At 42.9% G+C, this 14,665-nt stretch overlaps 1 protein-coding gene across 1 annotated transcript in view; it reads left to right on the top strand.

The window, feature by feature from the left end:
- LOC103181241 (tomoregulin-1) overlaps positions 1-14,665 on the top strand; it is a 115,022-nt gene that overhangs the window by 88,873 nt on the left and 11,484 nt on the right. Inside the window, exons 6-7 of the mRNA XM_042332388.1 lie at positions 9,476-9,624; positions 14,477-14,536. Of these exons, the coding sequence (XP_042188322.1) occupies positions 9,476-9,624; positions 14,477-14,536 (209 nt within the window). The remainder of the gene's footprint in view (positions 1-9,475; positions 9,625-14,476; positions 14,537-14,665) is intronic.

Below are 14,665 nucleotides of genomic sequence, written 5' to 3'. Positions count from 1 at the left end.
TGCAGGTACTTGCTGGTGAGCCTGGTTCTGATTAGCCCTTTGTTGCATCTTGTAATAATATGTCCAGGACAAAGCTTTAGATAACTGTGTGTTAGTTTGAGGAGTGCATAGCAGCGTAGAGCTGTGATTGATGGAAACATACATTATCTCTCTGGGCTGAGCTCCTCATTATAATGAGGAGCTGTATTCACTGCTATTGCACAAAAAGTGGGAACTGAATGGAAATAATATGAAATAAAGGAATGTAAATATATAACCAAACAAATTGAAGGGAGAAAATAGAAAAACAGAAAAAGTAAAAAAAAAGTATTTGATATTAATTTAATATTCATGAAGTCAAAAAACAACAAAATTACATTTGATATAGCTTCTTTCATGTCGGGAGGATGTCCCAAGGTGCTGGACAGTCAGAGTTTTGGACCCGAGCTGGGGGTCGGGATTGGGGAGGGTGGAAGGCAGGGAAGGAAGCAGGGTGATCGAAAGCACGGTTGAAAAAGGGGGTCTTGAAGGAGGCAAAAGAGGGGGCGAGGCGGAGGGGCTGCGGGAGGGAGTTCCAGAGGGTGGGGACAGAGTGGCAGAAGGCCCACCTGCCATTGGTGGGGCAGGCAACGTGAAGCAGGCTGGAGCCCGCTGAGCATAGGGAACGGGCAGCATAGTAGGGCGTTAGGAGTTCACAGAGGTAGGGGGAGCAAGACCATGGAGGACTTTCAAGGTGAGGACCAGGATCTTGAACTGTATCCTCGTTGTGATGGGAAACCAGTAGAATTGGGCGAGGATGGAGGTGATAGGGTCATGGAGCCTGGTGTGGGAGAGGACACAGGCTGCAGATTTCTGGATGATCTGCATCCTATGGAGGGAGGAGTTGGGGAGGCCGACAAGCAAGTAGTTTGCATAATCAAGCCTCGATGTAATGAATGTGTGTATGAACCCAACTGAAATCTATCCTTTAACAAAAACAGAAGTCGCTGGGAACAGTCAGCAGATCAGGCAGAATCTATGGAGAAAAGAAAGTGAATCAACGTTTTGGGTCCATGACCGTCCATGACCACAGAACTGTCGCCAGTGCTGGCGAAGGGTTGTGGACCCGAAACGTTGATTCATTTTCCTTTCTCCATAGATGCTGCCTGACCTGCTGAGTGTTCCCAGCGACTTCTGTTTTTGTTTCAGATTTCCAACATCTGTGGTATTTTGCGTTTTGAAATTTATCCTTTATCGGGGATCCTATGAATTGCAAGCTTGCCTATTACTTTGGGGGTCACCTTTCACCAGCATTTTTAGCTATATTCTGTGCCACACATACTCTCCAAACACTCTTCTAGAAATGTTCTTTTCTAAGCTTCATGTCAATTTAGTTGAATAGAAAAAATTGCCTGTTTAAAGGGCCCATTAGTGCAGGGTCAAGTTCCTTCCTGCAAAATACTTCAAAGTTATTCTGCAGTGGTAGTTTTCAAAATCATGCTTGCATTCAACATACATCCCACTTTGTGGAGGTCATACCCCACAGAGGCCAGAGAGTTGTATATTTTAGCACAGTATTTGCAGTGTGACCATGCTCTGCTGATGTCGGGCAAAGGTGTTCTATGGAGCACGTCTGCTAAACAGTGCTGGGTTCTGTAGCAATTATCAGTGTTAAAGCAGGTGAGAATCTATTTTATTTTATTTAGCATGTCCCTGCTGAGTTCCATAATACAATGAGGAATAAAACATGAATATTAATTTTACTTTGAGGAACTAAGAATTGCTGCACCATAATCCATTCACTTGCACTTGTGTTGACACATGTATAAAATAATTTGAACCCGATATTGTCATTTCATATTTACTGTATCTATAATATTACTTGGCAATAACTAGACTTTGGGACATACAATATTTTGACATATTGGAAATGTATCTCTGCAGTATTTCAGATGAATCTTTTCAGCAGTATATTCATCTCATTACCCTTGCATTTATTTTCTGCAAGTCAATCAAAGCCTTCTCTAACAAGCTCAGTGTCAGTTTGCCAGCTGCCTTCGGTGAATACACAATGTTTAGAACAGCCCTATTTGATTTCAGTAGGGATAGCGCCCTAGCAACATCTCTCACACGACATGTGGTTTGCCGGGCCGTGAAGAAGCTGACTTGATGACATGCCTGCCAATTTGCTCCAGCCTGCTGGTTATAAAAGATTTTCTATGGAAACTTTGGAATATCATTTAAATTTTAGAATAGTAAAGATTTGGATTTTTTTTAGCACCTAATCAAATTGAAGTGCATCGCGGGTAATTAATGGTAAATGCTGTAGCTTTTCTTTGTAGGCAGATACAATAGCCATTTTGCACAAGGCAAAGTCAAGAAGTGAATGATCAAGTTATCTCACAAGATCACAAGATTTGTCTGGGTGAAGAAGGCCCTTCAGTCCATCTGATCTTATCCCCCAGAACACCGACCCCACCATTCCCTGCATCAAGCAACTTCTTAAATGAGTCTGGTGCTCTGGCCCCTACCACCTTTCCTGGCAATCTGTTCCAGTTGTTGATTAGCCTCTACACAAAAAAAAACTCCCTGGTGTCTGTTCTGAAATCACCCTGTACAACTCCAAACCTATATCTTCTTGTTCTACTGTCTTGGTACATTCTAAAGTAATGATTTGGGTTTACTTTTTGAATCCCATGTAAAATTTTATACATCTCTATGAAGTTGCTTCTGAGTCATTTTCTTTCAAGACTGAAGAGCTCGAGCTTGTCTAGTCATTGTTCATAGCTAATTCCTCTTAAGACTGAGCATCATCCTCGTTGCTCTCCTCTGTACCGCCTCTAGGGCCTGAATAACCCCCTTATGTCGCAATGATGAGAACTGTATGCAGTTGGAGGATTGTCTTTTTGATTAGTGTCATACAATCTTTAGCATTCACCTGAATATGTGTAACCACTGTTTGAAATCTCATCCAAAGGGCAAAGCCTCTGACAGTATAGCTCTCAGTCTGTCAAGCGTGGACGATAATGCTAAACACGGAGTTTGAACACACAGTCTTCTTCCCAGAGGCAAGAGTACTACCAACTGAACCAAAATTAGAATAAAAGAATCCCATTATCCAGTATTTGGGATCCATGTAATTCCCGGTCAGTGCCTCTGCATTCACAAAGCAGCACATAAGAAGTGACGTCAATAGTGATCTGATGACCCATGTTATAATGGGGCTTTACTGCATTTGACAATAGATCAAAACTAGAATTAAACTTGTCTAGATCACCAATGAGATCTCGGATGAAAGTCTCAGAGTGGAATTGTTTTCTTTGGAGAACAGAGGTCAGAAGGTTGAAACGAATTACATTGAACATTACAATACGGAAACAGGCTTTTGGTACAACTAGCTTATAAACTGCATGAGCCTGCACCCCTTCTAATCCCCTCTTATTCCCTTCGGCCTTATGTATGCATCAAGTTTAAATACGTTGATGCTTTTTGCTTCAACCAGTTTCCGACAGTGAGTTGTACATTCTCTGCATAAAGAAGTTCCTTCAGAACTTCCTTTTTGATCTGCTGCTGGCTATTGTATATTTATGCCCCTTCACATTAGGACTCATCACCAAGTAGTAACAACCAATTAATGTTCACATTACTGAATCTTTTCATAATTATAATCACCTCTACCAGGTTGTCTCACCTCCAGAGAGAGAAGCTCCAACCTGTACGATCTTTCTTGATTGTTGTATCCACTGAGCCCTGGTAACATCTTGTAAATTTATACTGCCTCACAAGGAATCATGATCTTGATTATTAAAATACTGAGAGGAAAAAGTAATTTTCCAATCCACATAAGAAAAATACATAGCCAAGATCTCTATACTTAAGAAATGGAGGAGAATATCATGTTCTCACACAATAAAAGTGAATTTATCGACAGCTAGAGAATCATCCCCGAGACTTTTTAAGAAAAAAGGCATTAGGGTAAGCAAGCCTGTTTCATTGTAATTCTAAACCCCATCTGTCTATCTTTATTGCAGTCCCTTCTCCATTAGCACAATGAACAGGTTTATTACCTGTTGTGTGTTCTGTCTGCCTTTGCTTCCTACTCCTTATTTTTGTCCCTTTGTATTTGAACCAAATTAATTTTAGCAATGCTCATCATGTTCTTAAAACTTTAAGTGGGGTCTCCTTAGAACTGAACTGGCTCCAAGGTGACATGCCTGGCAATGGAATGTTGGAATCGAACCAGCCCTCTGTGGCGGTCTCGGTAGCCCAGTTACTGAACCAGGCGAGGCCACAGTACTACGGGGCACCGCTGATGACAACACAGCCAGCCTGGCTTATTGGCAGGACCTGGAAGGGCAGATCAATCACTGGGGGCAAGAAGTCATCCCACTCAGCTCCTGTTAACCCTGCAAGCCAAAGCCCGAACAGGTAGGGTGGTCCTAGCTGGACAAGCAGCAGGAAAGCTTGCCAGACAGCAATATTAATGGCAAACTATGTGGTTTTAGCTGGTTAGACTTCAGCAGTACCCCAAAGCACACTCTAGGGTCCCAAGGCCTTGGCTCTTGCCAATCTGCACCTAATACTTTCCGGAATTAAGTAAGCAGGATGCATCCCTCCATTTCATTCCAACAATCTATCTCTGGGATTTACATGTGTAGGTAGGATGCATGGACATCTCAACTTGGTTTGGATACTCTTAAGCATGGTGATGGGTTTCCACATGTGTCAGACACCCAGTTAACCAAAAAAAAAATTTTTTAAAACTTATTTTACATTCTTTGGAAGTGTTCTCTTGTCAAAATATCACTGTTCCATTTTCTGGTATTAGGTAAGCATGCGGCTCCCACTGGGATAGAGTGCACACACCAGTCCCAGACATAGGGAAATTTCCATGTGTAGGTGGCATATATATGTACAATCTCAGCTGGTGTAGATAATCATAAACATAGTGATAGGTTTCCCCACGTGTCAGACACCCGGCTGAAAAAAAACCCTGCAACTACACAAGAGAGCCAGTTTGTTTCCAAAGAGCAAATTAATCTAGTGCAAATCTCATTAAGTAGACTTTTGTTTTCAGTTGTTTAACAACATCGGGTATTTAACAAATATAAGTAAACCCTTCCATTTTCAAGTTAGTTTTATTTAGGACCTAATGATGTTTGGGCTGATTTCTGCACTATAATAAAAACCATGGGGATTGTCAAATGGAGCTCAGTCATTCATTGTAACCGATATTAGATGTTTAAATTAAAACAGTTTTCTCTATTTTGTTCTTTTCTTCCATTTCCTTAGGAATTAATATGGTTATATTTCTTCAAATTAATTTAGCCAAAGAATGTAAATCTTAGAAATCAAATTGTCTATTACTAATGTTACTTTTGAGACTCTGACAAACCATCTAAAATGTATTTAAGAGTTTGCTTTGTGAGCACTGTAAGAGGCAAAGGATATTTTCAGTCTTCCTGAAGTGAAAGGCACTATATAAATGAATAATACAGTATATATAAAAGTAATATATACAGTATATATAAAACTCCACCTAAACTCCCCTTGCACTACTTCTGCCAACTTCATTGCCCTCCTCTCCTCCCTAAACCTCACCCTTCATATAAATTCACCCACTCACAACAGTGATCATGCACTTGACCTCATTATCACCCACAGCCTTGATATTTCCGACCTTAGCATAGTGGACAAGGCAATCTCGGACCACTTCCTCATCTCCTTCCCTCACATCCCTCTCTCCTCCACCAAGCCTTCAACCATCCTCTACCGCCCTTGGAACAGGCTACTCCCCGAGACCCTCACAAAGGCCCTCGCATCATCAAACATCCTATCCCTCTGGCCTTCCACCTGCGGAGATCCTAAAGCAGCCGTCCAGCTGCTCCAAGATCACCTCTCCTCCACCTTCGACTCCCTCGTCCCCCTGAAATCCAGGACCATCTCCAAACCCAACCAATCCCCCTGGTACAACAACCATCTCTGCCACCTAAAAAACGAAACCCTGCTGCTCGAGCGCAGATGATGGAAAACTGGCCTGACCGTTCACCGCCAACTGTGGCTCGAGCATCTCCACAGCTACCGCCATTCTTTGACATACGCAAATACGGCCTTCTACTCCAACACCATCTTGGAGGCTAAACACAATCCTAAAATCCTTTATTCCACCACCCACTACCTCCTCCGTGACCCCCCTCAGGCCTCCTCAATCTTCATATCAGATGCCAAGTGCGAGGAGGTCATGGACTTCTTTTCATCTAAAACTCACAACATCCGCCAGGCAGCCTCATCCACCTGCCTCTTGTCACCCGCCACAATGCCCTCTCTGTCCCCCTCACCCTCCCATCAGCTGCTCCTACCACCACCCCCATCCTACATTCCTTCCTCCCCATCTCTCCCTCCTCCCTCTCACCCACCATCACCTCCATGAAACCCACCACCTGCTGCCTCGACCCCCTCCCCACCAACTTACTGGTCACTCAGCTCCCTCTGTGCCCACTACTGGCTGACATCATCAACCAGTCCCTCTCCTCCAGATCAGTCCCTGCCCCCCTCAAAACTGCTGTCATCACCCCCCTTCTGAAAAAACCCTCCCTTGATCCCTCAAACCCCAGCCGCTACTGCCCCATTTCTAACCTGCCCTTCCTCGCAAAAGTCCTAGAACGCGTTATTACCAATCAACTCCGCGCAGACCTCTCCTCCCACTCCCTCTTCGAACCGCTCCAGTCTGGTCTCCGCCCTCCCCATAGTACAGAGACTGCACTTGTGAAAGTCACAAACAACATCCTCTCTATCTGTGACCAGGGCTCCCTCTGCCTCCTTGTCCTCCTGGACCTTTCCGCGGCGTTCGACACAGTCGATCACGCCATCCTCCTCCACCGCCTTTCTTCTGTCATCCACCTCAGTGGGACCGTACTCGCCTGGTTTGAGTCCTACCTCACAAACTGCCAGCAGTACATTTGCACAAACGGCTTCTTCTCCCGTTCTCACCCGGTTACCTGTGGGGTTCCCCAAGGATCCATCCTTGGCCCCCTCCTCTTTCTGATCTACATGCTCCCTCTGGGGGATGTCATCCACAGACACATACATTTCCACATATAAGCAGACGACATCTAACTCTATTTTTCCACCTCTCTTTGCGACCCCCAGTCCCCTGATGTTCTGTCAGCCTGCCTGTCAGATCTCAGGGGCTGGATGAGCGCAAATTTCCTTCAGCTGAACGTTGACAAGACGGAAGCCATACACTTTGGCTCTCGTCAACGTCTAAAATCTCATGGCTCTCACCTTCTCCACCTACCCGACCTCCCCCTAAAACTCTCCGAACCCGTATGCAACCTAGGCGTCAGGTTCGACCCTCAATTATCCTTCCTCTCCCACATCCGGTCCCTCACCAGCACCGCTTTCTTCCAACTCCGACGCATCGCCCGTCTCCGCCAATACCTCTCTCCAAAAGCCACTGAAACCCTGGTCCATGCCTTTGTCACCTCTCAGCTGGACTATTCAAATGCCCTCCTCGCCGATCTCCCATCCACTACCATCCACAAAATCTTGATCATTCAAAACTCTGCCGCCCGCATTCTCACCCACACCAAACTCCGCTCCTCGATCACCCCAATTCTTGCCAGACTGCACTGGCTGCCTATCCCAGAGAAGATCGATTTCAAGATCCTCACCCTTGTATTCAAATCCCTCCACTCCTCTGCACCCCCCTACCTCTCTGACCTCCTCTCTCCTCAAAACAGTACCCGCTGCCTTTGTTCCTCTGGGTCTGGCCTCCTCCTTGTCCCCCAAGTCCTCCGCTCCACCCTCGGCGGCCGTGTCTTCAGCCACTATGCCCCGAGGCTCTGGAATTCCCTTCCTCACTCCCTTCGCCTCGTACCCTCTCTTCCTGTTTTCAGGTCTCTGCTGAAGACCTTTCTTTTCGACCGCGCCTTTGGTCACCTTCCTCCCCCTCCCCCTGGCTCGGCCCCTGGATCCGTTACTGTGAAGTGCTCTGAGACTCCATCTAGTGTGGAGGGCACTATATAAATCCAAGTTGTTGTTGTTGTAAATTGTATTGTTTTAATATGTGAAATAAACTCTCATCCACTTATGTTTTTTCTGGTAGAGATTGTGCAGAAATATAACCTGAATATTGTAGAACACAATGAAAAGTACGGTCACTTGGATGTTTTACACAATACTCCAGTGCTTCTAGTGGGCTTATGTTAAATATAGTACCATGAACCGGTAAAACACATCAGTGACAATATTTACACTAACACAGAAATTAAGGGAAGCTTGACATTGAGTTTCTCTTAACTTAAATATGCTTGAATCGTAGCTTATCTCTAATTGAGCTACACATAATTCCCACTGGAATAGGGATTATGGGGATCACAGATGTGGCTCTGCAACACTCTTTGAATCTCAGCTGCCAATGAAGCAATCTAAGGGGCCCATTTTAGCTTCATATAAAAAACATGGAGGACAGGACACTTTGGAAGGGATTCAAAATGTAGGGATACAAAGCTGGCTCGCTCGCAATCTCTCTTGCCTGGGGATAAGAAGAGCTGTGTGCATGCACGAGTGAATGGATGCACAGAAGTCTGCCATGCAAGAGTGAACATCAGTCAGATTTTAAGATTATCAAAGAGTCTGGAGCGCGACAAGCTCTTCGATAATGTTAAACAACCAACACTCAATTCCAGACACTTTCAACCATTCTGTTACCGCTCACTGGAAATCCGTCCCTCTAACTCCCTCCCTCTCTTCATTCAAGGCATGTCTCAAAATATATCTGTCTGACTGCACTTTTGGTCATCTTTCCCCTCGGTCCCCACCCACACCTTAGGTGCTCACCCAGCATTGTCAAGCGTTTTAAGATGGCTCCTAACATGAATGGTGCAAAATAAACATAAATTGCATTGTACTTTTTACACAGCATCCCAATACGATATAATTTAACAGTGCAGGAGCAGGAAGTGGTAAACAAGCTAGAACAGACTTCATATCCCTAAACTCCTGAAAGTAAGATTATTTCACTTCCTGCTGAGCATGATAAATACAGCAATAGGCTTTTTTCAGTGTTCTGTCATATCACATCCTGAAATGTTATATTTAAGAGTGGTTGACAGTCTTGCACGTAAGTGAAAGAAGATGTGCACTCAGTCACTGATGAGACATTGTGTGTAGTTTAAGCATGCACAGCTTCTAGTAGCCCCTTAAGTGTATATGAATTATAGAATACCGTGTTGCTGTCTCTGAATTATTTTTGATTTTTACGTATGTAATATTCACTCCATGAACAGTAGCATTAATATCAATTGTGTCTATTAAATAAAAGCTGTAACGGCATACAGTGCAGCTAATGAATTTCAGAGCTTGGCAGTCTTGATTTTGTTGTTCTGAGGGAACTGTTAGAAGACAGTTTAACCAGTCTCTATGGATGAAAGGTTTCATTCTGTGGAGTAATTTACATAATGTAACTGGTAACGTGTATAATTAACTCACAGGTTTATTGTTTCCATTTTATCAGGTGCGTGTGTAATATAGACTGCATCAGATTCAACTACAATCCTGTGTGTGCGTCGAATGGAAAGTCCTATGACAGTCCTTGCTTGGTCAAAGAAGCATCTTGTCAGAGACAGGAGCGGATTGAAGTAAAACATCTTGGCAAATGCCTAGGTAAACATTTTTATAAATTTGAGACTATGTCCAAATTATTTTAAGAGAATTGCCAGTTTTCTGGGAATGCTTATGTCAGGAAAATACTGGAGAACCTTCAACACTTTGTCCATCAGCAAAGATTTGAAATGATACAGTAACAGCCATTGTTGCTTATCATTTAGCTTAGCTCTAATGTTGTTGGTGATGTTTTGACCTAATTTGCATCCCCATTTACCACATGTAGCCATGTGGTTTAGCTCCATATTATTGTGTATTTCCGCCATCCCAGAGCTATTGTAATTTTCAAATTACTATGTTTTCCATTCATAATTATGCTGTTCAAAATGAAAACATGCCTCCCCTTTAATGGAACTTGTCAGCAGGTTTGTTCCCAGTTGAATTATCCATTAATATATGAAGCATGTCTCCAGGCAACTGAACATACCATTATGTGAGACTAACCCGTGCAGAGGGAGAGCATGGGGGCGAATTATTGCAGAAAGGTTCAATCCAGCATTGACCTTACAAAGATCATTTTCAATAGCTGTTTATTGGTTTCAATTAAAACATCCTAAAAACAGTATTCACACATCTTTCTCTTTTGTCCATGAAATATTGAAAGCTGTTTATAAGATTAAAACAATTGCTTCAAAACCACAATGTCACAATTGGTATTTTCTTTACATAGGAATATAAGAACATGAGAAATGCTAGACGAGAAAAGACCAAGGTCCATCTAGTTTGCCTTCCAACTTCCTGGCGGTCTCATGCACACATGTCCCAAACTACTTAAGTACTATACCCCATAATGTTACTTCCCAAAAGAAAACAATCTAATCTGTGTTTGAAAGAATCAGCACTTCCTGCTTCAACCATCTCCATAGGGAGCCTGTTCCACCGTTTCACTATTCGCTCACTGAAATAGTATTTGCGTAGATTCGTTCTGAATTTACCCCTTTCATTCGCAGGCTGTGACCTCTGATTTTACTATTCTCGACAAGTTGAAACAGCCCATCATGATCTATATTGTGTTGCCCCTCTAGAATTTTAAAGTCAGCAATCATGTCGCCTCTCAATCTTCTCTTTTCCAGCATGAACATGCCCATTTACTTAGTCGCTCCTCATAGTTCAGTCCCTCCATTCCCTCAATCATTTTGGTTACCCTCCTCTGTATCTTCTCGATTTCTCCAATATCCTTTTTGTACTGCGGCGACTAGAACTGTACACAGTATTTTAAGACGCCGTCCAGTGTGGAGGACGCTATATAAATCCCAAGTTGTTGTTGTTGTTGTAAGTATTGTCTCACCAATGATTTATACAGTGGCAGGATTACCTCACTATTTCGGCTTGCTATTGATCTTTTGATACACTACAACATCTGGTTTGCTTTACTCGCTGCACAGAGTATTGTTGGGAGAGTTTCAATTTATTGTCAATTCCCAAGTATGTTCAAAACCTCCTGTAACCTATCTTGTTCAGCTTCGCAATCTACCACCTTCATTAGCTTGGTGTCATCTGCAAACTTAGTCACTATGCTTACGATTCCTAGTTCAAGATCATTTATAAAAATATTAAACAAAAGAGGTGCCAAAACAGACCCTTGTGTAACTCCACTGGTAACATTTTCCCATTCTGATGACACTCCCTGCACTACCACCTTCTGGGTTCTTCAGGTCAACCAATTGCCTATCCATTGTAATATACCTCCACTGATTCCCGGTTTCTTTACTTTCAGTGCCAGCCTCTCGAGGAATTATACAAAGGCCTTATTGAAATCCAGATATATAACATCCACAGCCTTACCTTTTCCTCTTCAACCATGCTTACAGCCACCTCCCCTCTTGCCCCAGCTCAGTCAGACTCTGTTAAGTGTCAGTCAGAGCACTGTTAAGTGCTCTGAGACGCCATCCTGCGTGGAGGGCGCTATATAAATCCAAGTTGTTGTTGTTGTTCCCGTTATCAAGCTCCCTTGACACACTTTCAAAGAAAAACAGTAAATTAGATTGGCAAGACGTCTCCTTCATGAACTCATATTAGCTATCATTTATGATTTTATTTCTGTCTGGATGCTCCATGATTTTATCCTTAATAAGAGTCTCCATAATTTTACCCACAATGGACGTCAAAATTACTGGGCTGTGGTTTCCTGGGTCACTTTTGTTACCTTTCTTAAAAATAGGAGTACCATCTGCCTTTCTCCGATCCCCCGGCACCTCTCCAGTATTCAGTGATTTTTGAAAGATTTGTGCCAGCGTTTCTGCGACTTCCTCTCTTAGTTACTTAAGGATCCTCAAATACATTGGCAAAAAAAAGTCAGTAAGAGTGGGGGGAATTTTCTGTTTGTGAAAAGTCTAGTGAGTGCCCCTGGTTAGCAACAGACATATAATTGGAAGACTTTCTGTGCTTTACATTTTGAAATTGTAATTGTCCATTTTTCATTACCAGTGTTTGAAAGTGGTTTTCAAATCCCTTGCTGAAGGAACAATTAAGGTAGTTATCTGCAGTTGGAAGCTAATTAAAGCCCAGAAGGGCCAATTTAATGCTGGACTAAAGCCATGGTGCTGTTTGAACATGCTCTGGGTGTGTGGTAAGTCTACAAAACAACCTGCAGAGTGATGAGATTATCTCTGGTTCTGACTCATTACTTCAAAGTCTGCTTTCAGTCCCCTTAGTATTGTTTATTTTATTGGTTGAAGAGAGGGACAAACAGGAAGGCTGTACAGGCAGAGGTTTCTCTGGAGAAGAAGATCTGGAGGGTCAGACTCCTATCAGTTGTGTAAAGAGGAGCAGCGTCAGTGGAGGCTGAGGTTTTCCTGTGAGGCGGAATAGATCTAAGTCATTGAGTCGCAGTTCTCATTCATCCAGACTAACTACTGGTGGCAGTGAAGGTTACAGTACTTTTATCATTTTAACAACAATTCCAGTTCCCTCTTGGGGATCTTTTTGACATCACCCCATGCTATTCAACAGCTGACAAACACACTGCTGAGGTGGGTCAGAAGGATGGTGTGTTTGCTCAGCAATCTGGACAAAGCGGTGGAGAGGCAAGTCAATCCTTCCTTATCACAGGAATCATGATAATGTTGTGAACTGTACTGGTGATGCATTGTCTCATTAGACAATGAGATTAACTACCTGAATTAGAAGGGAGGAGGATGGGGGGGTGGCATTATCTAGACATGAAATTCTTGTGTAATGCCAGCCAGAAAATCCTGTGCTATATCACCTGGTATCCTGTTCGAGTACTTGATTTCCTGCTACATTAAAAAAAACTTCCTGGTATCAGGTTGCAGGTGACACCACTTGCTTTGTGCAGAAATATTGCTGCTGCTACTTTCAGAGCACAGCAAATGTATTTTACACACTGCGGGAGCACCATTGATGTTGCTTTGTGAAGGAAGTTACATCGGTGCCCCTTTTGCTTAGAATACGCATAACATGCAGAAAGTAATGTCAGAAGTTGGTCATTTTATCAGGCCCTGCCTGTAATGCGCTTCTGAGACATTGGACCCAATTGACCAGCTGACCCAGTTTCTCTGAATTAATTATTTTTGTGTACAGTAAATAAGAGCAGCCCTGGACACCACTCAGTACATCTTGCTAGCCTGAAAAACTTTATTTTTCCTCTGCTTTTCTTCTTGCCCTCCAACCATTTCTCCACATTTACTCTTTAATTGATCTTCCACAATCTTTGCCATGAGTCTCTTACATGACACTTCACCTGCATTCATTCCTCTGTCAGAGGGAAGAGCTGTTCCCAATCTACCATGCCAAGTCTCTTTATTCACCTTGATCAAATGATCTTTAATTAAAGGACTCATATCTAGTGAATATCACTTGACATTACATTGCCCATCCCTTTATCGTAGCTGCATCCCTTCATCATTCTGATGAATTGTTACAGTTGGTCTGTGGTTCTATATAACAGTGACTCTTCATATCCTAATAAATCCTCTTGCTCTGGTCTCTCCTTGGCACATCGAATTTCCTCCATTGCAGGTCAGCTTTACTTTGCAGACTTTGCCGTACTTATTAACATTGTGGAATGTTTTCCTCTTTGTCTGCCTAGTAGTTGGCACAGCATTAACCAGGAAAGGAATCTCCTCCCAAATCTTTGTCCCAATTGCAGGATGTGATAGGTATAAGCTATTCCTTATATACAATATTTACTGGACAATGTGCCAGGCTTCAGCATCAGTGAATTCAGATTTTCATGTGCTATATTGCAAAAAGGTGAATGTTACACTTGCAACGTTACAGTACCTCACCATTAATGGAGACACATTGATCAACAAAAGTCTTTAAAGGGCATCAAGGAATTCTTGTGGAGTACATGTTGCAGCCAGCTGAAGTGAAACAGATGAATAAGAACTGACAGCACCATGCACAGCTGTGTCTCGTGGGCATTGTTTCTGTTTTCCAATCTTATGGTCAACTGCCCAGGTACACCTTGAGTATCCATGTATGGAAGATTTGACTGGAAGGAGTCCTTACGTGAAAATAGATGGTTGATATTGCTAAGTGACGTATTGCAGATGAAAGATAACCACTTTACAATGGCTAGAAAGTTCTTTGTGTGTACTCTGGGAGCTAGGTGCTGGTGTACAGCCATTACAAGTGGGAGAGTGTTGAAAGCAAAACGACTGCCCAATAGAAAATACACCAGTGCCACTTAGAGCTAAAAGCTATATATGTGGAATGGAAAATCAATCAGAGGAGTAAACTAAACCTATAGCCAGACAAAGTGAAATGAGCAAAGGCAGATGGAAGCATGTCATAATATTTTTGAAGACTTGTTTTGCTTTGTTTCAGGTGGGCCACAAATGAGACTTATAACACTGTATTATATTTGATCACCTTTGTTTTAAAGATGACGCCAGCTCACTGGGGAAGAAAGATGATGGATTTCAGTTTGGGCCAGAAGTTAAAGGTATGGAGAAAAGCAACCTACAATTCACTGAAAATATTCAACAACAACAACTTGCATTTATATAGCGCCCTTCATGTAGGATAATGAGTCAGAGTGCTGTACATTGATGGGGTTGGACACTGAGGGGGG

The sequence above is a fragment of the Callorhinchus milii genome, unplaced genomic scaffold, assembly GCF_018977255.1.
Source record: "Callorhinchus milii isolate IMCB2004 unplaced genomic scaffold, IMCB_Cmil_1.0 Scaffold2, whole genome shotgun sequence".
In the NCBI taxonomy this organism is placed as follows: Eukaryota; Metazoa; Chordata; class Chondrichthyes; order Chimaeriformes; family Callorhinchidae; genus Callorhinchus; species Callorhinchus milii.
Note: the sequence above shows the minus strand (reverse complement) of the source record. Positions and strands in the feature narration are given on the sequence as shown.